The sequence below is a fragment of the Hippichthys cyanospilos genome, chromosome 2 (genome assembly GCF_059441005.1).
Source record: "Hippichthys cyanospilos isolate Australia breed blue-spotted pipefish chromosome 2, RoL_Hcya_1.0, whole genome shotgun sequence".
NCBI lineage: Eukaryota > Metazoa > Chordata > Actinopteri > Syngnathiformes > Syngnathidae > Hippichthys > Hippichthys cyanospilos.
In genome coordinates, this window is record NC_142370.1 from 4,965,073 (window position 1) to 4,989,317 (window position 24,245).

General features: G+C 41.1%; 3 protein-coding genes across 7 annotated transcripts; 1 reads left to right on the plus strand and 2 right to left on the minus strand.

Annotated features, from left to right (window-relative positions):
- Nucleotides 1–112: 112 nt before the first annotated feature.
- On the plus strand, nt 113–6,365 carry mdh1b (malate dehydrogenase 1B, NAD (soluble)). 2 transcript variants are annotated; one of them, XM_088408169.1, is made up of 10 exons: nt 113–254; nt 1,243–1,355; nt 1,427–1,561; nt 1,646–1,788; nt 1,868–2,036; nt 2,129–2,468; nt 2,540–2,681; nt 5,532–5,704; nt 5,908–6,043; nt 6,136–6,365. In XM_088408169.1, the coding sequence occupies exons 1-10, from the start codon at nt 233–235 to the stop codon at nt 6,323–6,325; spliced, it is 1,563 nt and encodes a 520-aa protein (XP_088264295.1). In that variant the 5' UTR covers nt 113–232; the 3' UTR covers nt 6,326–6,365. The 2 variants fall into 2 exon arrangements, with proteins under 2 accessions (XP_088264295.1, XP_088264296.1); XM_088408170.1 differs by having other exon boundaries at nt 1,904–2,036.
- A 1,384-nt stretch (nt 6,366–7,749) lies between these two features.
- Nucleotides 7,750–16,477, minus strand: retreg2 (reticulophagy regulator family member 2). The gene is made up of 9 exons (XM_088408168.1): nt 16,148–16,477; nt 15,634–15,737; nt 13,822–13,852; nt 13,568–13,697; nt 13,320–13,404; nt 13,063–13,200; nt 12,879–12,967; nt 10,733–10,868; nt 7,750–9,486 (listed from the first exon to the last, which is right to left on the minus strand). Exons 1-9 carry the CDS (start codon nt 16,399–16,401, stop codon nt 8,732–8,734), a joined length of 1,722 nt encoding a protein of 573 aa, XP_088264294.1. The 5' UTR covers nt 16,402–16,477; the 3' UTR covers nt 7,750–8,731.
- Nucleotides 16,478–19,325: 2,848 nt separating this feature from the next.
- Nucleotides 19,326–24,076, minus strand: prkag3a (protein kinase, AMP-activated, gamma 3a non-catalytic subunit). 4 transcript variants are annotated; one of them, XM_088408452.1, is made up of 12 exons: nt 23,934–24,076; nt 23,808–23,844; nt 23,602–23,702; nt 22,386–22,467; nt 22,256–22,314; nt 22,079–22,124; nt 21,343–21,397; nt 21,121–21,247; nt 20,870–21,035; nt 20,060–20,097; nt 19,781–19,957; nt 19,326–19,488 (listed from the first exon to the last, which is right to left on the minus strand). In XM_088408452.1, exons 1-12 carry the CDS (start codon nt 23,949–23,951, stop codon nt 19,471–19,473), a joined length of 924 nt encoding a protein of 307 aa, XP_088264578.1. In that variant the 5' UTR covers nt 23,952–24,076; the 3' UTR covers nt 19,326–19,470. The 4 variants fall into 4 exon arrangements, with proteins under 4 accessions (XP_088264578.1, XP_088264577.1, XP_088264579.1 ...); XM_088408451.1 differs by having other exon boundaries at nt 19,374–19,726; nt 19,811–19,957; XM_088408453.1 differs by lacking the exon at nt 23,602–23,702 and having other exon boundaries at nt 19,374–19,726; nt 19,811–19,957; nt 23,934–24,070.
- Nucleotides 24,077–24,245: the final 169 nt, after the last annotated feature.

Sequence of the window (24,245 nt, forward strand, 5' to 3'; positions counted from 1 at the left end):
TATTGGATAATTCTAATTCATTTTATAGCTACTCTCACGATCCAAGCGTAAACGTATTTTTTATCACCCGCTGTATGGTGTTTCTTCCAGACTCAAACACTGTTGAACATTCCGTCACATAGCAACTGACAACAAAAGGACGGGATTAAAATTCTACAGATGTTATTGACCATGGGAGAACGCCATTTCGTTGTACGTTGTGTTGCGGTGCAGTCTTTGCAGCTCTGACAAAATGGCCAAGTTTGTGCTGGCTGGTAAATTGATTAATGTTGTTTACCACACACGTTCATTTATTCTAGTGGTTTTTTATCTAATTGACTATGGGTCATCAAATGCATTTGTTAAAATAGAAGCCTATCGTTAAGGGACACTAACATTATTTCTGCAGTTAAAAGTCAATATATTAGAAATGTTCTAACTACATTATGTTCATGTGCTATTATCAGTGTTGGAAGTAATGCATTACAAAAGTAATGTGATTAATGGAATTCATTACAAAAGTAATGTATTTACTGTAATGCATTACCTTTTGCTTTAACGCGGTAGTGTAAGGCATTACACAAAAAATAGTAGTGTTTTACTCGGTACAAATGACAGTAACACAGGTTACAATACATTATATATAGTGTACCCCCCCCCAAAAAAAAAAAAAAAAAAAAAAAAAACAACTGCTAACCCCTTTAAATGTATCATATTAATTGAAGCAGTTAATAACATAACTAAGTTGGCGCTGATGTATTGTTGGCATGGAGAGAACTTTGTTTAGGTCGTTTATTTGGACCTTTCAAATTTTCAAGCAATCTGGGCATCATTTACAAGTTCAAGGGATCAATAATATTTATTTTGGGGTCATTTTGAGCATGTACATTTACTTAAGTTTAGTTTATGGTCATTCAACTGGATGCGTAATGAGCATGAGCTACATTTAGAATGTCAAATCCACATTTCCAGGTATGTTGGTGAGAGTAATGTATAAGTAAAGCAATAGTAGCATAATACCTTACATTTCAAATACAGTAATATTATAATGTAATTAATTACTTTGCAATGACAATAATAAGTAATAAATAATGCATTACAGTTCTGAAGTAACTTGCTCGACACTTTTCACTCGTTGTCGACAGAAAATAACATCATGAAAATGTGGTCTCTGAAAGTATACTCACTTCTTCTTTGATACCACTAGATATAATCCCGTGCAATCTAACGTACGTATAATCACACTCTTACGTATTTTCACAGGCAGAACAGACTGTCCGTATTACGCCAAAGCAGAACTTTTGGCCGACAGACTACAGTGTTCTTTGCCAAATTTTTACATTCACAAGATCTCAATCCTCCCAGATGAATGGAAGGTAAACTTGACTGCTTTTCGATGTTGAATATTACGTCGTTGGCATCTCGTTGACAACATGCTGGGCACTAGGATTGGCTACAAAACACATGCACGAGAAATGGCTGGAATCATGAAGATTCTCCTCTGGTGTGGAGAGAATTGGTGCATCAAGGAGGCAAAGGGGTGTACTTAGGGGGCGTTGATGACTTTTTAGAGCACTGTCAGGTTGGTCATTTAATCCATTCATTAACTATGTTGTGTAGCACATTGTTTGCAATATACGTGTCATGTTCTGTACCTAAATACCAGAACTACTACAACATCACCTCAGACATGTCTGAAGAACTGATGCAGAGTGTTGCAGAAGAAAACCTAGAGACCAAGATCACCCTTATCAAAGAGGCACAGCATCGTGCCAGTCTCATCCAACCCCTTCATATATGGATCAGCAGGTAAAAATAGACTGGAAAAGAACTTACAAAACTTGGTGAACTTGGGTACAAGTAAGTAGCTTGATTTGTTCTTGCCCAGCGCTCTAAACCCAACTTGCAACATGCTGATCCCCAGTCTGCTTTGTGCTGAGGGGTTGTCCCAAGCCTCTCCCATCAGCCTCCATCTCCTGGATCTGGAAGGCAATGAGGAGGAACTGCAGTCGCTGAAGATGGAGACAGAAGATCTCGCTCTGCCTCTTCTTCATCAGGTAGATTCTGCTTTCCTTGCCTTTCCTATTACTTTGCATATATACGGTGTAATAAAGTATATATCATTATAACCGACTTCATGTTCGGACAGGTGACCATTCACACAGATCTGGAAGAAGCTTTCCAGAAAGCTGAGATCATCCTTCTGCTGGAGGACAGCATGCCCGAAGGCAGTGATACGAAGGATGTGCAGCAACAGCCGCAGATAAAAGCAGTGGCAGACCTGTATACTGAATATGGACGCTTGATTGAGACGAGGGCCAATAGGGATGTGAAGGTGATAGTGGCCGGCGGCTCACTCGTGAACCTCAGATGCTCCTTTCTATTGAAAGCGTGCTCAATCGACAGCCGTCACATTGTTGCTGTTGCAACTCAGCTGGAGAATGAAGCAAAGGCTGCCATTGCCAATAGGCTTAAAGTGAGGACTTCTGGTAGGTATCCATGTCATTTTTTCGCGTGCTCTCGCCAACATTCCAAACAGCTGTGTTATGCTTTGCTTCAGAGGTGACAGATGTCATAGTGTGGGGAGATGTTGGAGACAGCTTCTATGTAGATCTGCAGAGGGCACATGTTTTTAATTATGACGGACCAATCAAAGGACCGCCCTTCTTTTCCCTGCCAGTGCTTGAGATTATATATGACAGGTCAGTAAGCAAATGAGCAATAAACTCCCTGCCGCAGATATTTATGCAAGAAGACGTTTAGGCCGTCACGAATAACCGCGGGACACGAGTGGAATAAAGGCCTCAATCAGACACTCGACCAGAGTTCAGGAGCAAAAGGTTTATTAAACAAAAGGCGCACGACAAGTGTGGACCAAAGAAAATCCAAAGTGCTAATCAAAGTGGGGCCAAAAGTGTCTACTTCAGTCCAATAAAATGCGAGACGATGAGGGAGCGGACTCAGCAGGAGAACGACTAGAACACAAAGTAACAACAAAAATGGTCAAACGTGGAGAAAAGGTTAAAAGACAAAAGTACAAACAAGAATTGAATCTAAAGAGATCAACTCAGGATTTGACCGCTGGGAGGGAACTTCACAGAGGCTTCTTAGAGAGTGGCGAAGGAATAACCTGACGTCGTTCTCCTGCTCCGACCGCGCTTAAAAAGCCCTTGATGACAAAATGCTGTCAGGTATGCGGCCGGTGACTCCGCCCCCTCGTGGCAGTAGAAGAACCCCGCCCGAAAGGCGAAGCACAGTGAGCGGGAATGTGGGAATGTGACAAAATTGTGGATTTTCATTAATGGCTGGTGTATTTCCAGGCCAACATCATCTAAAAGGATTATAATATTCAACATCTTACTTATAAATGAACTGGGTTATAGGTCAGATGGTGGAAAGAAAGTTTTGCAATGATATTGGTCTTATATTTTTTTTTAACATCACAAAACCTGCACGCGATTCTGATATGAGTAACGTTGAATTGGTGTGAATAACACACTTGATTACAACAAAAAACACAGAAAAAAGGACTTACCTCAGGTCTAAACATATTTAATGTTACCATTTCTGCTTAGTATTTTTTATTTACTTATTTTTTTAATCTTTCTCAAGCTCTGTCTTCAACTTAATGGGTGGCAAAGTCCAGATGTGTCTGGAGCATCATGTATTCCCTAAAAAATCACGACAAATACAAACTTCTTAATTCATATTAACAATATTTCAGAACGTAGACGCTTTTCAGAATGTTGACAAGATAGGTGAGCCAGCCCATTGTCTCCACAGTACTTTGCATACTCTTCAGCTTGTCCTCTTGAGGAATGACATCAGATTTTTTGAGGACCTCAACTTTCTCTGCAAATTCAAGACATGTTACGGAGTCCCTGTGCTTGACAGAAAAACCTGTGCCAATTACTTTTTCCGGATTTTCTCGCAGTAGTATTTTTTCTTCCTTCTAATTGGTGTTATACTTCAGAATACTTTTTGCCAAAAGCTGGCTTGAGCCCCAGTTATCAATAGCAGTGCTTCTCAAAGTGGGCCGAGTGCAGGGACTGATTATGGAACTGATTTAGTTTATCTTTGAACGCTTACACATTCGTGCCTTGTTTGGCTTAGTCTTTGTTTTTTTGGCGCTGCCTCTGGCCAATGTTGATCGTGCATTGATAGCGCGCTGTCTGTCAAACTCATTTTTATCGTGGGCCGCATTGTAGTTCTAGTTTCTGTCAGAGGACAGGAATGACTGTGAAGTCAAATAAATTTTAAGTGTGTTGGTCACACACTTACCTAGTTTGGAGATCGGAGACCGGTTAAAACTGTTCAAAAGAGAGTGTTTTTTTTTTCTTTTTCCCCTCCCAAATTTCTACAAGTTGAAGACAACTTGCAAGTTGGTATTTTAGCTGGAAACATGAAGTCAAACCACTATTTCACGGGCCGCATAAAATGATATGGTGGCCCGGATCTGGCCCCCGGGTCTTTAGTTTGACACCGCGACCTAGATGAAAGCCATTGTAACATCTCGGAAGAATAGAGCATTGGGTTAGTAATTAAAAAGTATAGATTTCTGTTTATTTCATTTTAGTTGATATTAAATTGTGAAAGAATTCATGACTTCAATAAAGCGTCAACCAGTTTAATATACAGTATTTTTAAAAATGTAATGATTTTGAAATTTGCCAAAAAGTGTTTTGTGTTTACAGTTGCTTGCTAACAAGGCCATGAAGCCAGCAAAACTAAGGCTGTTTTTCCCGAAATAATTGGCAGCAACCTTTTGGGGAGGAAATTGACGCAGTGTGTTATGTTTGCATTTATTTTCTAAATTTCAGCATAGCTGAAAAGTAACAAATATACTTCAGTTGTCAAATTGAATATTTTGCTGAATAAAAAAGGGCACTTATATTTGGATTAAATGAATTTTGCAAACGTTTGCAATCCTTGGAAAATGTGCTTTATAAAATGGATCCCTGACTCCAAAAATTTGAGAACCCCTGCGATATAGTGATTAAAAAACAAAACACCTTCAATACACAAAACAGCCAGGGCGACAACGCAAAAATGTGGTAGGAGCTGTACTGACATTAAATTTGGATATACAATATTGTCCATTATATCATTATGCAAATCAAACCCAGGCTGCATGTTTTGAGTGTTTTAGAAAGAGTGCTGTGTGGTATATGGACAACTTAAAAGATGATTATAATGGTGATTAAAAAACATGTAAAGCTTATAAATGTATGTATGCTTATAGTGTAAAGCAGAGAGACGTGAAGAAGTCAATTTCAGATGGTGCGCAAGAGCTAATTGCTTTGAGTTCGTCTTTGAACAACTACATTGTTTTCCTCAATCCATTTGACCCACTGAAGATTGATAGAGGGATACATTTTATTAAATCACCAAAAATTGAACATCTTACATCAGTTTTCTCAACTGCTAAATACCCTCATTTTTACTTCCTTCCCTTCCCCTCAATAAACAAACTGGCCCATAGGCCAGCCACACCCAAAACAGCCCACCTAAGAATATAACCCAATAAAAGCCACGTTTTTTGTTTTGTATAGAGAATGGGTTGACAGCGACTTCCAACAAATGGTGCGTTGTCAGCAGGCAGCCATTGTTTCAAAGACCTGTCGCGGAACAGATATGTCAACTGCCAATGGGATCCTCACTCTTCTCAAAGCATGGCATGGCACCTCTACTAGTCAGATGTTTTCAGTGGGGGTCTTGTGCTCAGGTGAAACGTGTAAACATACGATATATATATTAATATATATATATATATATATATATATATATATATATATATATATATATATATATATATATATATATATATATATATATATATATATATATATATATATATATATAAAACACACACACACACACACACTCACTCTGATGGCAATATGCGTTTGGCTTTGGGGCAATTTGCAGGTCCTTACGACCTGCCCGGTGACGTGGTCCTTTCCATGCCGGTCATCTTCACAAACGGCCAGTGGTGCGTAGTGTCAGACGTGACCGTTGGAGATGATCTGAAGCAGAGAATTAACCTTTCTGCAAGTAAACTCAGGCAAGCAAACAAGTCAAAGAACCTTTTTTTGTGCTTCTTGAAACACACACAAGCGTTACATCACCTTAATGTATGACGGATTTCCTTCACAGAGACAAGATGTCAAACGAGAACGCCGCAACGGATCAACAAAAGCCTGATGAAAGTTCCAATCAAATTGATGGCGATGACCCGCAAGGGAGAGGCGTTAATCCTGACGCGGTACCTTTAAAAGCGGAAGGGGATGAAAGACTGGAACATGATGAAAAACTTGAAAATGGTTCAGGGAATGTAGCTTTGTAAAGAATCTGTTTTGTGTGGAGAATTAAAAAGTAGCATAACTCGCCTTTGCCCCTCATCTCATTTACAGCATCACCACATGGAAAAACAGAAGGATCAATTAAATACATTTTAGTTTATCATGCTTTTCAGTTTGTTTTTTTTTATTCCCCTACTTTGTTGAGTTGTACCGTAATTCAAATCAGTTAAACACAATAAACCTTCCTGCCTAGCCCAGCGTATCTTTTGCTTTTGATAGTCTCAAAATGTAAAAGATAAAGCTGAAAATTTGATCGAAAAAATTGGAAAACTTAGAAAATAGACCTAACAGCTCAACATGTAGTGTTAGTTGAAAAAGAATAATCTTGTAAGCAGAGGTGGGCAACTTACATTTTTCTGCTGGTCCGACATTCGTCAGTCATCTGTGCCCCATCCCCCTTACATCATCGTCAGTCCACCATTTATTTTCGCGCTGAAAATTGTTGTCATCAGTCCGTCGGCAACTTGATGTCAGTTTTCTTTTAACTGCTTGGCCAACTTTTGTAGATGGTTTTCAAAACTTCTCATTCAAATTTGTCTTAATTTCATCTGTCACATCCACTGCTAGTAAAACAAAGTATTGCTGAGATTGAATTTACTAAAAACAAAAAAACAACAAAAAAAAATCTAATTAAGGAATTAAAAAAACTTCTATCTTGCATTTCCTGGCCAAAAGCCAATCAGAGAAAGAATGGAAATTTGGGTGCAGACCCCATTGGTTGCTTGAGTGACAGCCTTGCAGTGGAAATGTATCCCAGCCCTTCTCAGCAAGCAATTTCTTTATGTAAAATATATTTAAAAAGCAAAATACCACAAAATAATATCTTTATTCTCAACACAACTTTTGGTTGGCGAGAGAAACCAGAACTACGAAAGGGAGCAACTGCAAATAAATCTCGGGTAAAGTCTGCTTTGTCATAACTGTCGATGACAAGTAGTGAATTGAAGCAACCCAGTTTGTTCACTCAACTGAAAATATTTCAGCAAAGTGACTATAGACACATTGACTATAGGCTGATTGCAGTTTGTACTGTCAAGTTAAAGCAATATAGCAGATAAAGATGCAAGTCAGTTGATTTATATTTCAGTAAGCAAAACGGGTCATGGCAGGCTGACAGATATCTGATTGTAAAGTCTATCCCGACGATTATGACAACGGATGAAAATTGCACTCCCAACAAATTTTAATTTTTTTTTTTTTTTTTTTAATCTACCACTCCCGTCATTCATCGGTCTGTCAGCAAAATGGGCGTTCATGGGCAACGGACTGAAGGACAGTCCGTCAGAGCTAACAAAGTGCCCACCTCTGCTTGTAAGCACACTACCATCAAACACAAATTAGTCTTTTTCATTTACAGTTGGCTTGTAATGAAAATAAGGACAAACCAAACATGATTCCACAAAAAATATTAAAGAAATGGGACCTGAAACATTCACATGTATTTTTCCCCACATAATGGTGCAGCAGTGTTGTTTTACATGCAGAATATTGTGGAATACGCAAATTCCTTTTTTTTTTTTTTTTTAATATTTCTACAATATACACAAGGAGGCTGGTAACTGGGAGGTTAGTACAAATACAGTTCACAAGGACAAATCGGAAAATGAACACAATGTCGCAAGCCAATTTGTACACCCTTCCCCCTGAGATTCAGATTGCGAGCGGGTTAAAGCAAAACCTCCCCTTTATCCCCAACCCAAAACCTGACAGTTGAACATGGTTAGCACATGTATAATGCATGGCATGCAATGTACTTGTCACGGTTAGTTGGTTAATATGGATGACTACAAGAACTCAGTCTCACTGGTAACAATGAGATGTGGCATAAAATTAGATCCTACTTGCAAATATTAGTCAAGACGAGGCATCAACCACAGAGGAAAGCTGTTTAAGTCACTTATGTGTGTGGGTCAAGATCTTTTCAACATCCAACATTGTCAAAGTTTCCGTTTTCAGGCAACAAGTGAAAGCGCAACAATGACTCAATGTGCCTATTAAACAAAGCAAACACTTTTGTTTAGGGCAATGCCACCAATCTCATTAAATGGGTGCAAAAAATGAAGGAATCCTCAGATAAATATCCCATCTAACAGTTAAATGAAATACATTAAAACGACATCCTCACTGCGCTGTAATCCTAATCTCTGTAACAACATCTGGACAAACATCTGCTTCTGACAGCAGGTTTACTCAACATGGGAATTTGCTTGCAATGCCATTTTCAACACTGAGAGGCCAGATCTACAATGCTGACAGCTCAAGTTGCTGCCAGGGACCGACAGCATCAAATGATCTTTGACAAATGTTTTGGATGTACTGGTGTGTGTGATTTAATGGACAAATTAAAAACAGGGGGGGTGGGGGGGTGGGGGGGGGGGGCAAAGGGGAAGCTATGACCGATGTTGATGCTGCGGAGCTATCGAAGTTTCCCCCACCAGCAGTCTTTCAGGGCTGGGATCCAGCCCGTCATCTGCCTGCTCGAGTTCACTTTGGTCCAGTAGCTCAAAATCCTCATCCTCTGTGGCAACCAGCGTATCTTCGTGCAGTTCGCCGACACTGACGCTCTCTGTGGTTATCGACTCCAGGTCCTCATTGGGCGACGTCGCCATGGCGGGGCTAGCGGCAGCGGGTGGGATCTCCGTAACGCCTGGGGGAGATTCGTGAGGGAGGAACTCGGCCAGGACGGGCTCCTCGCTGGCCTCGCTTGAGCGTAGCAGCGCTGACAAAGTGTTCTGCACCACAGTGGAGATGGCGGTGCTCACAATCTCCTCACTTAGGGCTTCAAGTGAGCGTTGCGCCCCCTGGGTCACAGCAGCCCGCTCTTCTCCTCCCCGAGCCGATGCTCCGTCCGCCGTGGCGGGCGACAAACCCGCCTCGCCGCCAGGGGCTCTCCCGTGGCCGTTGAAGTGAGTATTCACAAAGTGCAGCGGGGATGCAAGGTGCTGGATGAGGAGGCTGGCGGGGCTCAACGCTTCGGCTTCTGTCGCGGCGCCGGCTTGGGATCTGTCACCTTGGCCCGCGCCTTGCAACGGAAAGCGTAGGAGGTTGCGCTCCAAGGATGGAAACTCCTCAATAGAAGGGAACTCGGGCAGATCCCGCAGATAGGACTCTTCTGGCTCACTGTGTAAACTCTGATGATCCAGATCTAAACAGAGGTGAACGCATGACATTATTTGAAAGGAATTATTGTGTTCTCAAGCGAAGGTACCTTTTGAATCACCACAGACCGGACCACGGACCGGTCAATGCTAAGATTTTTACTGTGGACCGCAAGAATTATATATCTTACAAAAATGTACACAAATTACATTGATTGACCCCTGGGTGTCCGGGGATTTTTTTTACTAGCCTGGTTTTATTATCACCCAACTGGGGCGGACATTGAAAGGGTCATAACATTGTCAAATATAAATGTATGTTTACTTTCAACCCCTCAAATCGTTCAGTTGCATCAGCTCTATCTATAAATATATGTACAAAAATTGTAAAAATGCAATAAGAGCACAAGTAACGCTGTATATTTATAAATGTATGAAATTGAAATAGTCCTATTTATTATGTCAGAATTATAGGACAGTTTAGCCCACTAGTGTTTTTTTGTGTTTTTATATCACACCCAAAAAAATCAAAAAGCCAGAGTTGGGGCAAAATTTCCTCCAGGGATTAACTCAATCATTACAAATGCAATTTATTTCAATGCAAAACACCAATTAGCTTCAAATGAGTACTTATCAATGCAAAACCTTTGAATATGCTAACATATACCAAAGGGAAATACCAGGCACAAACAAAAATGCTAACAAGCTAAACATATACAAGGCAGCGCTATATAACTAACAATATCTAGCATGTGATCCATCTTCACAAGTTGTTGGATCAACAAATTAATATGGGGTCTATTATCATACATGACAATAATCTTCCAAAGAAAGTACAACTTACAGACACTCGTGAGCCTGATTTCACAGATAGAACTACGTATGCGTCACAGACAGCGACTGCTCTCAATTGACGCCACACAATCCCTCCTCACTACAAAACGTCATATCAACAGCGGCTAAAGACGGCGCAAAAAAACAGATCAAGCCAAATGAAAGAACTGTTAAACTCAATCAGATATAAAACATCATTATTTCGGGTGCGGCCCACTACCAGTTGATCCATGGACCAGTACCGGGCCACGGACCGGCGGTTGGGGACCCCTGTCCTTAAGTATCACATACAGCTAACCTATTTTTGTGTCACCGTGTCAAAAAATACACATCGAGAAATGTCTTATTTGAATTGTTGATGGCGTGAACCGGTCGGGTCTCTCAGCCTTCCCCCGAAGGGAACGGCTATTTCTATACGGGTCGAATTCCAAGTGTCACATTGACGCAGGCGACATATACCTTCCGAGACATCCGTCAGTTGTGGGGTGGTGGCTCTGGAAACAGAGAATCCGCCGCTCTCCAATATGGAAGCCTCCTCGTCAGACAACTCCGAGTCGGTGATGGCCATTGCCAGGGCCGTCGTCTTAACGTCCACCTGGGCAAGACAAGCACAATGACAAATTGGTACACGCAGTACACATGCCTAGACAGACACAGCGCTTTTCTAGCAACCTAGCTCGGTGCGAACTGCGAAACTACAAAGCCGAGCATGTGTTTGTCACTCTCAAAGCAAGGAAGAGCCGGTGATGCTTCACAGGTCAAATGGTTCCTCCGCTGTAGCTTTCTCCTCTTAACCCTTTACACAGCGGCCGCTTTCGGCCAATAGTCTAAACAGGCAAAATCGGCCTTCGTTTGGCACAAGTTTTTGTCTTTTTAAGGTCTAAACAGGCAAGAATTTTTAGGATTTTTGAGAAATGTATGGATACGTTCCAATTTAAGCAATGGCTGTTACGGATGCTTTCGGCCATTTTGTCTGTTTAGAGTCTAAACAGACAAAATGGTCTAAACTTTAGACTATCGGCCGAAAGCGGCCGCTGTGCCCGGCAAATGGTTACACATTATGCATATTGACTGCAGTGCAGTTCATTTCTCAAGAAGAACTCCTATGTGGACGCGTCTTCGGTTTTGAGACCGAAATTTTATAGATTGGCAACTCTTGCTTATTCTTGTGCAATCTTTCTTGCTGATCCTTTGGGCGTCTCAAGCAACACCACAAGATTCATTAGATTTGTTGCGAGATGTTTTTGGAAAAGGTAGTCCCTGAGTTGGTCACTAAGTATCCACTGTCGTGTCACATGGACAAACTCCACCCCTTGCTGTCATGGTAGCAAAAGCCACACTCGTAATTAGACCGAGACAGAACCACACCCTCAGGGAGAAGTAATATGACCCAGAGCGTAGGTGTGTTTGTCAGTGCCAATGGTTGTTCGTCTCAGTGTGCCCTGCAATTGACAGCCAGTACGGGGTATACCCGTCTCCTGCCCGAAGACAGCTGAGATAGGCTCTAGCATGACGGCGACCCTCATGAGGTTAAGGAGCTTGGATAATGTATGAATGATGTGAGTTGTGGATTTTAAGCATGCTCCGTGGGCTGTCTTGGAAGCCTTATTATATTTCTTTTCCTTTGCAGAATAAAGACTAGTTGCTGTGTATTGTCTTAAAAGCGTATTGCGATATATTGCGATACAGCAAAGGCATATTGCGATACGTATTGCGATATATTGGGCAATGTTTTAAAAAATAAAATAAAATAGACAAACTCTTCTTTTTCAGAAGCCACACATCATGAACATCTATGAGCACACATTCAATATTCATTTTTCAAAAAAAAGCTTTTTTGATTTCAAGCATGCCCTGGACGGCGTTAATATGTCCCCAGAAGTTGAGAATACACTTTCTTTCTGCCATTTTTGCTCTTCAACCGTAAACAAAACTGTGACATCACTCGCGTTGGTGGAAAAAAATAACAAAAACCAATGAGAAATCTATTGGTATAATTTATCCAATTCAGTGAAACCTCAAGATACAGTTGCTTCTGTGCACGTTTCTTCTTCATATTACAAAAATGTCATAGCACATAAAAGAAAGAAAATGAAATAAAACAAAACTTGAAATCTCAAAATTCCCATTTGGATTAATCTCAACATGTGATTCTACTGCTCTTTAATCTCGCTCCTCGGATATTATTGCGCTTCTCAGGAACACATACAGGAGCTTACTGCGGATCACTTGAACACTGTGCGGAAGCCAGAGATAAGACTACAACGGCAAAAACGAGGGAAAGGCCATCTGCATCATAAAGTTTTCTTTTTCTGCTGTGTGCTCTCCCCCTCTGCCGCCACTTTTGCTTCGGAACATGGCCTCACTCGAAACGTAATGTATTGTAACATTTAACGTGGTGTTTTTGAAGCGCTTGGAATGATTTACACGCAAAATAGGATTCATAATATCACAAAAACCATGATACAAAAGCTAATTGATTTTGAGCTGATTTAAAAAAAAAAGAAAAGGGACACGCGATGTATCGGAAAGTGAACGTCGTATTGTGTCACTTCGTATCGCAAAATATCGATATCATCGCCCAGCACTACAAAATGGCACGTACCGTCGGGGCAAAACAGGAGAGCTCCTCCTCACTTTCACTCTCAGTTTCAGCTCTTGGCTCGTCGCCCTCCACCACATCCTTCTTTACCTCTGTATAGACAAGCAAGCGTTTCAAATGGTCACTACTGGGACATACAATGGCCACAAAAATCAGATGTCGAGTGTTTGCATCGACCGATGCTCACTCCTCTTTTCATGCTTGCGACGCTCTGTCTCTCCCTTCATGCTGTACTCCAGCTTCATCAGGATGGGCTCCAGGCCGGTGTACATCCTTTGTATCAGCTCATGATACACCACCAGGGGCCACAGAATTACACTGAGACCTGAAAGAATCCAAAGCAAGCAATAAGAAAGGTGCATGTTGGTCCAAGTGATCAACCAAATGGAAAGTTGATGGACTCACACAGGCTAGTTGGGGCAGAGGTGACAACAAGTGACTCACCGATAATATAGGAGATCATGATTCCTGGAACGTAATGTCCAACGACCGCAAGTGCAAAACAGCCGCTGCACATCATTGCGCAGAACTGAGAAATACAATCACATAAAAGGTGACACAGTTACTGACGGTCTTCAAGCTGCAAAGAGTAAACAGGAAATGGAAGATCAACTGCCCTGCAGGTACAAAGCATTTCTGTCAGCTTGTTTATGAGAAATTCCAATGATAGCAGGACCGGAACTTTACCTTACCTTGCCATGATTCTGTCGCTTGTACTGCAATGTCTCATGCAGAAACAGACAGCACGTCAAGTAACTTTCCGCCAGGTGGTGACTGAGCTCAGGAACGCTGAGCAGACGCTGCTTTGTGCTCATCGAGTCACTGCACACATGCACACGCATAAACGACAACAACAGTGAGAAAGAGGAAACAGTACTATCGGCTGGGTGCTTCACACGAGGGTAATTAGCGGCAGAAAATCATTTTCACTTCACAATATGCGTACCTTTGAATGGGGGACACTTCAACACGTGGAACTAGAGTAGCCAGAAAAACACAAGTTTAGATTTGTGCATGTTGAATCTCCGATCAAATACAATACTGTAGGCAATGTGTATTGTTGCAATCAATACACCAAATTAGTAGAAAACTGCATTTACGATCAACTTCACGGCGGCATAATTCACAAAAATTTGTGCAGTTTAACTCATGAATTATAGAGTGAGTGTAAACATTAGATGCTTGACTCACAAACAGCAGTGGTGCGATGGTTAAACAGTTTAATCAATGTCTCGATTTATATTTGTATGATCCAATGACCTTGATGTGTGCTCATGCTATATGTCAAAACATTAAACGCCACAGCTAATTGAAAACTGAAAAAGATGTTCCTAAATGCAGTCTGTGTAATTAGGGCATAATTATGCTATCAGTGGGAATGCGGACAGAAAATGTTCATCAAACTGGAGCAGCAACAATGGATGAGGCAATGTTCAATTTTGGATAGGGATGTTTGATATAATATTTTTTCCCCAGACAAGTACCAGTGTGAGCGTTTGCAATCTCACCAATACCTCTAGAACCTATGATAAATTACCATATTTTCCACACTATAAGGCACACCTTCATATATATTTTCATATATAAGGCGCACAGCCTTATATGGTGCATAGAATAGAAGCTATAGTAGTGGCTGGGGTTGTGTTATCCATCCGCTAGAGCTGTGCTCAAGAGAATGTCAAAAAAACAACCAGATGAATCAAACTTTATTACTAGATAATCACAAATTAAGAATAAAGATGATTTGTGGAAAGTACTATCTGAAGAATGTGAAAAAATACCACTTGATTACATAACAACAAGACTGTTTAATCAATGCAAAGATGAATCAAGAGTCTAAAAGAATCTAATCACGATTCATTTAAATATTAAACTATTTTTTTTTCTATCAAATTGTAACCAAAAACCCTAGAATATATTGTTTTCTTGATTTCAACAAACAATTTCTGGATTTATGTGATACAATTATGCTTTCTTTTAGGAAAAAAAAAGACGTTTTTTGCACCTTGTCCCCATAGAAATTGCTTAGAAATTGGAGGATAGGAATAGTATAGGAAAACAAAATTTCAAATCGGGTGTTGTATATAATTCAACAATGAATTGAATCATTTGAATTGGAAAAAATACATTTATAAATGAAATGCGGGGGTAAAATAATGAAGAATTTTCATGGCGATTAAGTTATTTTATTTACACTGGATAATAAAGTGCACTGTCAGCTCTTGAGAAAACAATACTTTTACCCTTTCACTACCAATTATTTGTTTTTCCCCCGAAAAAAAAAAAAGATGGGTTATAGTTTATAAATCTAGGACACTTGGAAAATAGTGAAAACAAAATACCAATTCTATAGATTATGTCACAGGCCCTGGGATTTTTTCCACGATCTTTATTTTATAATAATAATATAAATGTGCCAGAGATGTGAAAATGATCACTAAACGCCTAATACATAGTAGTCAGTGTAGGCTATAATAACACACACACACACACACATATATTTCCATAGTACTAGATGATTAATTGACAACGCAAGCATGGAAAGTTGGTAAATGCCACTACAATGTGTAGATAGGCGTGTAATAATGAGCCGCGAGGATGCCATTTCATCTTATTGGTACCGTTCCTATACCTCCTGCAATTTTTTGGAAAAACCGTGGGAGGCTTTGTCCTAACGGAAGTGAAAGAGATAAACATGAACCTGAGATTGGCACTAGTTTTGAAGGCATAAAATTCAGACAAGGGTGCTTTTTCTTACTAGTTACGGTGAGCAACGTGGGCTTCCATCTCTCCAGCAGCATCAGCCCCAGGAGGGACACACTCAACAGGAATAGCGGTCGGAGTGAAGTGGACGACAAGAGCCTGTTGATGTTGCCACAATGAACACTTTAGCAACTTGCGTGTTTTATATCTGGCATAACGACAACACAGACAGCGCTTTGATTATTTACAAAGGTTCCTCAGCATCCCGCCTCGTTACACAACTTATCAACGAGAGCTGGTATTTATTAGGTTATTCATTAGGTTAACCCCCTTCGAAGATGATTCGATTTGTTGAGCGTATTCATACCGAGGCATTTCAACGACTGTCACACTTTTATCGCGTCTGAGTTGCCACTTACAACGAACCCGTGCTAGCATTCGGCTAAGGATGGGATTAGCCGTCTTATCCCGACATTCGTATCCTGACTGACGTTGAGCTCGTACCACGCACATCTCTGCAACATTAGCGAGCTACCAGCAAGGCGACCGTCGCCTCGATCGGGCCTTACCAGAACAACGTGTTTAGCGTGAGCGCAACCGAGATGCTGTACAGGGGCCTCTCCCACACCAGCAGTCGCTGAAGCCACAGTAGCGCAGGCTCGTACGGCGACAGCCAGTCTTGAAGACGCTTCCGCAGTAGCTCGAGCTCTGGGTTCCCTTCTCCGCAAGAGTGCTCCGACGTGCCGGCGGGGAACAGGGCCTCCAGGCCCACAGAAGAGGATGTAACAGAGGGGCGTCTTCGTGATTGCTCGCCGCTCGCCATGTTTCTTTGCGCCACTTTGTTGTGTTGTTTTGGAGATCACGGGGTGTATAGACTGATCAGAGTCAAGAAATACAACCGAACAAGTACAATCTCCGGGTTAATTTTCAAAATAAAATGAAATCTTAATCAGCACGGCGACTGTTTGTTAAAATAAACTTAAATATTACTTTATTATTATATGATTAAAAACAATAGGAAATTAAAACTCGTGTTGTTGTTTCCTTCATCAAAAACGCGTGAAAAAAATAAATCGACGCAAATCAAACACTTCCGGTATTTTTAAACAATTATTATTTTCGCGAATTGTAAACTACAGCCAGAAAACAGTAAAACAAAAATGCCAGCAGTCTTAAATAACAACAAAAAAAAAGAAACATTAAAAACGTTGAAATGGGAACGGGCTTCCGACTAGACGTTAGCATTGTGGGCGGCCAGGACAGGTCTTGCGTGATAAAGGTCACGTGTTTTCTTGTTTACTCTGTAGAGGTACTAGAGGAGTCTAAGCTTACCACCGCGCCGACCGTATTACTGCATGAATGAACGTCGGTTTCACATGGAGTAAACGTACAGGTCTTTGGGCAAAGCCAATACGGTAGCGATGACGAATTAATAAAGTCACAATTACAGTTCCTTCCGTTTTCTACAGCCGCTTAATTATCCCCACTCGGGTCAACATTGGTAAAACAGTTGGTCATACCTATGGCCAAAAGAAATTAAAAATCAGCGGTGCCACGCCCTGAAAGCCGTCTCTGCGGGTCTAAGGAATTACTGTACTGTCCAAAGCATTGGCCCTCCTTTTCTCAAACGATTACCGTAATAATATTTGTTCCTTGTTCCCCAGTAGAATGCTTGCTTCAATAACACGCATCTTCTCAATGCGTTCAGTACACCGGTATGTTCAAAAATGATTTTTGTCCCATCAGGTTTCAATCTATGTGTGTCACTCCAGAATTGAACGGCATTCGGGGTTCGGAACTTTTGAAAAGTAAACCTTCATTTTTGTGATTTTCTGCTGAATATTCAGGTAATCAACTATCATAGTGTTTATTATTTCTGCTAAGAGATCAATTGTACTATTTTTATTACACGATTTAATAAATAAACAAATTTACTCTAATCACAGTCACGGGGTTGCAGGTAACAGGGTTACAAAGCTGTGCTGAAGTTAGCTTTCTAAGTATAACCTTCTTTAACTAGTCGTTACTGTTGACCAAAAGGACACATTTAAATAGATAAGGAAGGAAAGCAAATATTCCCACAGTCGCAAGAGATAGCAAGGTAACAAATGGACTTAAAAGGACATTTCAATTCAATCGGAACTCTTTCATTTGGGATTTGATTTGGTCATTACAGGGTGTGGGACAAGCAAAACAAATGTCATTTTAGGGCATAGATGTAGGGCACAATTTTCCTTTGGTAACAGTTACGCTCGATTTAGAATTGATGACTCAGCATGGTAAACTCTTGTATTGTGTGGAGTTGTACCAACTATGACATACAAAGCGGGATTAAACAGTCATTTTAGGAAATTCCAAAAGTAAATCGTATCCCAAGGCAGTTAAACTGAAAAGCTGTCCACAGAAAGAAGAGCAGCGTGCTTGGCGTAGAACACAAGAAAGAATAACAACCCTGGTCCAAACTAGCGTCACCATGAAGTCTGTTCGCAAAGATCGCTTTGTAGCAGGTAATTTTTAACATTGACAGCAAATTTCATTCACTTATTTAAATAAGGGCAAGCAAATTATATCTCTTCTGGACTAGCTAGAATATCTTTGAAGCGTACACATATGTGATATGTAAATAGATATCAACTTCTTATTTTGTCTTTATTTATGAATGAAATTGCATTTTCTTTAAAAAGGCTTGAAACCCAAATGTAACTATAGAAACAGACCTACATTTCCTCTTGATGACACTCTCACTAGACTTTTAATTTGATCAAATTTAATGTATTGATTTCTGAGACAATGTATGTCAGTTTCAAAAGGCACTATGATAATATTAATACATCTATATAAACCTAATGCAATGACAATCCTGTTTCGTATTTACATTTTAATTGTTTTAATCCTTGCAGGAAAAAACAGCCTTTTGTGATAGCAACAATCCGGACTGGGCTCCACCATTAAAGGTGACAAATAAAAATGATAATGAGACGACAGCGAAGCAGGCAGCATCTTCATTGTCTCAGTATTGCCGTGTAAAGTAACGGTACATTTACGGTAACTGAAGTGATAGAATCATGATTCAAACAGTAATATACATTTGCTCACACGTTCTAGCGCCAATTGATAGGAGGAAAGCGTTTGCTCCTTTTGCCTCATTGACAATGGCACAGAGAAGGAGAAGCAGCCACTTTTGGGTTCATCCAATCGATTAGCAAAGGAGAAGACAATCTTGTCAGTGAGGAGTGTTTTTTTCTTTGTGAATTTGGATGTAGATCACATTCTTTTTTCTGGTGCTTGATGAACTGTGAAATTGACCCGACGGACCAGAAGTCCTGTGTAAAGGCGGTGGACCGCGGTGCAACGACGCAGCTGTGGAACTGCTCTCATTCATGAACATGAATGAGCGAAGCGGAGTGGACATGCAATGCAGTACAGTATGTGGAATCCCAGGTCAGGGCCGTTCAAAACCCAGTTTGAGCTCATATACGCAAACACAAGTGGAACACATTCGGTCCCCACGTAGAACTGCTCAGTCGAAACGTTGCTTAGGAAATGTTGCTTAGGCCCGTTTAAGCACACATTTAAAATACATGTAAAATGAAGGTTCATTCGCGTTTCTTTTAATCACCATCCTATTAACCTAAGAATGTTGATTGAAAATAATTTATTACAAACTGTACAATAATTGTAAGGATCACAGCAATGTGTTTATTAGAGAACATGAGCAACACATGGTGCAAATATGGATGGCATATAATCAAGCGAAGACTGCTGTGGAGACGTTGGAAAACATAAGACTGTGGTAAAGGCTGTCAGGTCCGCTTGCTCGCCCGTTCCATCCGCCTTAACACAGCATGGCCACTGGTACGCCAACAGCTGCACGGCAGCTGAATTTGTCACCTCACTCACACTGTGATTCCTGAAAATGATTAGAACTCTCAGAAATCCAGACATTGCTGTGAGAGGGTAGGGTTGTAGAGGAGTAGAGGTTTCGGGGCATGAGAAACGTAACAAAGGCATGAGTTAATGAACACTTGCTGCTAGGACAAAAGGGCCTCAATCCCTGCTGGTGTTAAGACCATAGCCTGAAGCAGGTCAGATAGTGAGATGATGCCCCTAACCATGTCGCCTCTGTCCACGAGCACCAGCCGGTGGACCTGTGATGTACAGAGAAAAAAAAAACATTACAAGATGTGCTCCAGTATTCTTACCCATCTCATGCTGCGGAAGGACAGGCTCGCCTCAGCTCTGACAATGCGGTCTATGATGGTCTCCAAGGTTTCATCTGGGTAGCACTTGATCACGCCCTCCACGTAACATGTGCGCCTATTGAGAACTTCGAGCATGGTCACGTCCAGATTGTTGTATGTCTGCTGGGCTGCCAGATTCTGCCACAAAGGCGTTCCAACATGCAGCACATGATGACAATGCCACAGAACGGAGCAGATGAAAATTGTTTTTCAGGGACGAGACACTACTGAAGAACTTACGATGACGTCAAATCGTGAGTAGAGTGCCACCACTTTGCCTGTTTAAAAAAATAAAATAAAATAAGAGGCAATTGGTGGAGTTGGGTGTTTTCCTGTGCCTCCAACCCTCCAACCACAGTTGCAGCATATTCATCAAATTAACTTAACCACTGGGATTTTTCACTAGCCTGGCCTTATTATCATCCAACTTGGACTGACTTTGAAAGGCTCATAACCAGTGTTCCCTCTAAGCTGTGCGCGTGCACAATTGCGCATTGCTCGCACATTCTCAGCGTACAAGAAAATCTCTGCTGCGCATAAAACAAAATGCAATACATACGTATTGAATGATGTATAATATTAGACCTCATCGGATTAATTAGACCAGTAATATTGTTTTCCATTTTGCATTGCGACAGCGAGTGACAAGTGTCCAGCCGATGATACACTATTCAGCCAATCATACGCAGCGAGTCACTGTGTGCATGTCTGAAGTTGTCCACCTTGGTCCAAAGCCTGCTCAGGGAGTTTGTGTGACTGTGCAGATGCATTGAAAATGAGAGGGAATAATGGTCATAACATCGTGAACTATGGGCTAAATTTGAAACCTATAGGTCGTACTTCTTGACCTCCAGTTTGCAAGCATTTAGAAGGGACGGCAGTGTGGCTTTGATAAAGTTGTCATGTTTTGACAATTCCATGCAATATTTTATCCTCCTAGTGTTTTTTTTTTATATGCTTTTCCTTTGATATCGCACATGAAAAACATCTAAAAAGCCCAAATTGTGTCAAAATTTCCCCCAGGGGTTAAATACAGACAAAAAAGCGTACCTTTTTCATCCACCACCGGAAGAGCTGATACCCTTCTGTCCACGAATATGCCAAGAGCATCGTAAAGCGTTGCTGTTTGCTGAACAGTGGCAATGTTCCTAAACGTTCCGATTCCCATCTCCTTGATCTGCCTCTGAACGAACGCAGGCTTTGGAACCTTTTTTCCCTAGCAGCATACTTCGGTTCAGTTAATCACACAATGACAAAGATACCATCATGATCAGTGAATGCTTTAATTAGCGATGGCTCACAAATATATGGAGGAATTTTAGAATCCTTTTGTGTGTCAGAATATGGAGGACATTCCCAGATGTCGGCTCTATGACGGGCAGTCTGTGGATCTTGTATTTGAGTAAGGAATAGATGGCATCAAAGAGACTTGGAAAAGAGAACACGTGATTGGGCACATTGCAAATGCAAAGCAAGTTGCCATCAAAACCAAAGTCAAAATGAGCTCAGATGCCTGTTCTCACCTGGCATCTGGCGCAATACTAATCAGAAATGGACAGGAACACTTTAAATAGACATCTAAACAAGAGGAGGCAAAAGCAGTAAATTGCACACACAAAATAAGGAGTCTGAACGGTCAGAATCATCTGTTATGCATTTGTAAGGAACTATACACAAAAAAGGAGAAAAGGTATTCTTTTGCTAGCTTATGCATTAGGAGAATGGAGAATGACAGCACAGGTACAATTCTGCTGCGCTCTGGCACAGTCTCTCCGAAATCCCTTTTCATTTGATTCAGAGGTCCCTAGTTACACGAAGGTTCCGGCCCTGAAATGCATCCGGGTAGAAATAAGCCGAGGTGGGCGCTTTGTCAGCACTGATGGACTGTCCATCATTTATTCATGATGTTATTTATTGGATACATCTACTGTATATTATATCTAAGTAGCACTAACTAGACTATTTTGATACAGGTTTTTAATTTGTATATTTAATGTTGATGTTTTTACCTGAGGTTTTACACGCATTTGCTATTTAACATAGGTTTTGATTGCCCGCCATACGGCGGTTTCGCGTTTACGATCCCAACCGCGGAACAGATTAATCTCGCAAACCGGGGGCCCACTGAAGTTACTGTATCTTGATTGTATCAAATATATAATCGCTATTTTTACAAGTATTCCCACATAAACTTTTGTGGTACATTTGATTCGGTTTTGTTCTCCGCTGGTAGTTTTGACTCCCACAGAAATGACTCACCTCTCCATGTCTCAATCTTATGGTTCTCCAGCTCATACATCTGCACCTGTAGCAGTAATGACAATGTTACGGAATCAGTCAGTGAAGTTCATCCATTGTTCACATTTGATCATAAAATCCCCTCAAAAAGTCCTCCGAAGCTGAGGCTAAATCGTATTGTTATGAATTCAATCTCACCAACGGGGATTTGTAGTAGCAATGAATGATGTTGATGAAATCTGTAATAGTCAGCATACCTGTAAGCGAAGAGAACACGTGTCCTTTTCTGCACTTCAATATCTCCGATTGTATGTTTTTTCCACCTTACCCACAAACCTCTTCAATTCGCTGTCCCACAAAGGCGCAGCCCTCAAGCTGTTTGCCACTAGTGCAAAAAAGGCCGTTTGCACCTTCGGTTTAGACAAATGCAATAAATTAGGGTGACAGTTGACATGCTGTCATTTTTCCTGGTACATGCCAGCGCTTTAAGTGGAGCGATGCGCAGTGATAAGAAGTACCGGCGCTTCTCAGTTTAAGCCTCTAGCGTGCAGGGAGCTCGTACTACCTCTCTTGATACTTTTCTCGCTTGCATGTTCTGATGCTCAGAGGAACCCTTTGGCAATTTAGGTACCCCGCACCCGGCCACAATCATGATGGCGTTGTGCATCGTGCACGTCTCCCCCCCCCCCCCCCCCCCCCCCCCCCCCCTGTTTAACATAAGCATCCTTTCCTCTATCACGTGTGCCCCCCCCCTTTTTTTCCTCTTCTTTTTTTATTTTTTATAAAACCCGTCATGCGGCCAGGAAAGGTTTAAGTCAATCAAGCCGCGCGCTCATTGATGTCACTCAGCAACATTTACAGATTTTGGAACTCGATACCCATATATCGCACAGCGCATCAGTAAAACGCTTTGTCGATTTTGGCTATAGTTTAAGACTTTCAAATGGTCGAGCAAATACAATAACATTATTGTACACATGTATTTTAAACTGTGGTGAACAGTGCTTGGTGGGCCACAAATAATTGATTCCATAACAGCAGCTGCAAGCCGGTGCAAATTTGAACATGGGCCGCAATTGGCCCGTGGAAGGGACTTTGGGCATACAGTACATGGTTTATGTCTCGCGGCGCTCACTAGAAATGAGGTGCATTGAAATGCGTTCAGAGTCAAATACATTAAGGATTCCCACCTACTGACCCCCGTCAAACGGAAATTCCCAAACCTGGAAAAAAAAAAAACAATGCAAAAAATGTTCTACGACTATGTTACATTGACGATCGATCCCTTTCAACGGAACTCCCGTTCTGTTGTAAGGAAAGATTGGACAATGCAAATATGATTCCTTAATAATACTTAGTTATACGCAGATTTATTGATTGATTACCTATGATATATGAATCGTTTTAAGATCTGCTGTTAGTTGTTACCCAGTGCCTAATTTGCTTGGTACCAGTCGTGTAAGGGGAGTACCGGGAACAGGTTTTCCCCACTTAAAGCACTGAAAGTCATCAAGTAAGTGAAGTCAGATGAGGAGAGGACTAACTTGAAGCTTGGTGTCAAATATGACCAGTTTACAGCTAGTTGGAATAGCATCGTAGCAGCAGTGAGTCTTCATAAAATCCATGTAGACAGTGGCATTAACTCCTAGAAGACATATTACCGCGTTCGCAAGAAACACATGCACATTGTTCTGCTTATTCCCGCTTGCATCGAATCTTCGCACAGACTAAACAAACACTGCAGTCTTACCATGTTTCTGTATCCACCCCTTTGTTTGGACCGAAACCTGTAATAATACAACACACACATATTATGCTCTGTCAAAACGGACAACGCACAAAACTCAAGACAGCAACGCGAGACATTGTTGTCTACCTGTGACGAAGCCTCCATAATTCCGTTGAGTCCATTAAAAAACGTTTTTCAAAACTGCAAAACTTAAAATGTTTCCAGGGAGAGCTTGGAACTATTTTGGGACTTGTGCGGTGGTGGGAAGTGTTAAGCCCAGGGTATTGGGGGGAGGGGGGGTTCCACTCAGGCATGTGAAATGTTCCCCTCGCAAAGAAAAAACAAACAAAACAAAAAAGAGTAACCTGTTATGCTTCTGGATTTTCGTGACTCTAATTTCCTAAGGTTTTATTTTCTGTGGTAACCTTGCTGGACTTTCATGTGCCATTTTATTACCAG

Bases quoted from the DNA above. Each gene is read 5' to 3' on its own strand.
- prkag3a (XM_088408451.1), bottom strand. The intron at 22,468-23,601 runs GTTAGTCCTCTC...TCTAAACCGAAG, and splicing joins TATTTGACACCAAGCTTCAA to GTGCAAACGGCCTTTTTTGC. The intron at 21,248-21,342 runs GTGAGAACAGGC...CTCTTTTCCAAG, and splicing joins AGTATTGCGCCAGATGCCAG to TCTCTTTGATGCCATCTATT.
- mdh1b (XM_088408169.1), top strand. From the start codon at position 233: ATGGCCAAGTTTGTGCTGGCTG. The intron at 1,562-1,645 runs GTTGGTCATTTA...CCTAAATACCAG, and splicing joins ACTTTTTAGAGCACTGTCAG to AACTACTACAACATCACCTC. The intron at 2,037-2,128 runs GTAGATTCTGCT...ATGTTCGGACAG, and splicing joins CTCTGCCTCTTCTTCATCAG to GTGACCATTCACACAGATCT.
- retreg2 (XM_088408168.1), bottom strand. From the start codon at position 16,401: ATGGCGAGCGGCGAGCAATCACGAAGACGCCCCTCTGTTACATCCTCT. The intron at 13,405-13,567 runs GTAAGGTAAAGT...TGTATTTCTCAG, and splicing joins AGCGACAGAATCATGGCAAG to TTCTGCGCAATGATGTGCAG. The intron at 12,968-13,062 runs GTGAGCATCGGT...TTGTCTATACAG, and splicing joins TCGCAAGCATGAAAAGAGGA to AGGTAAAGAAGGATGTGGTG.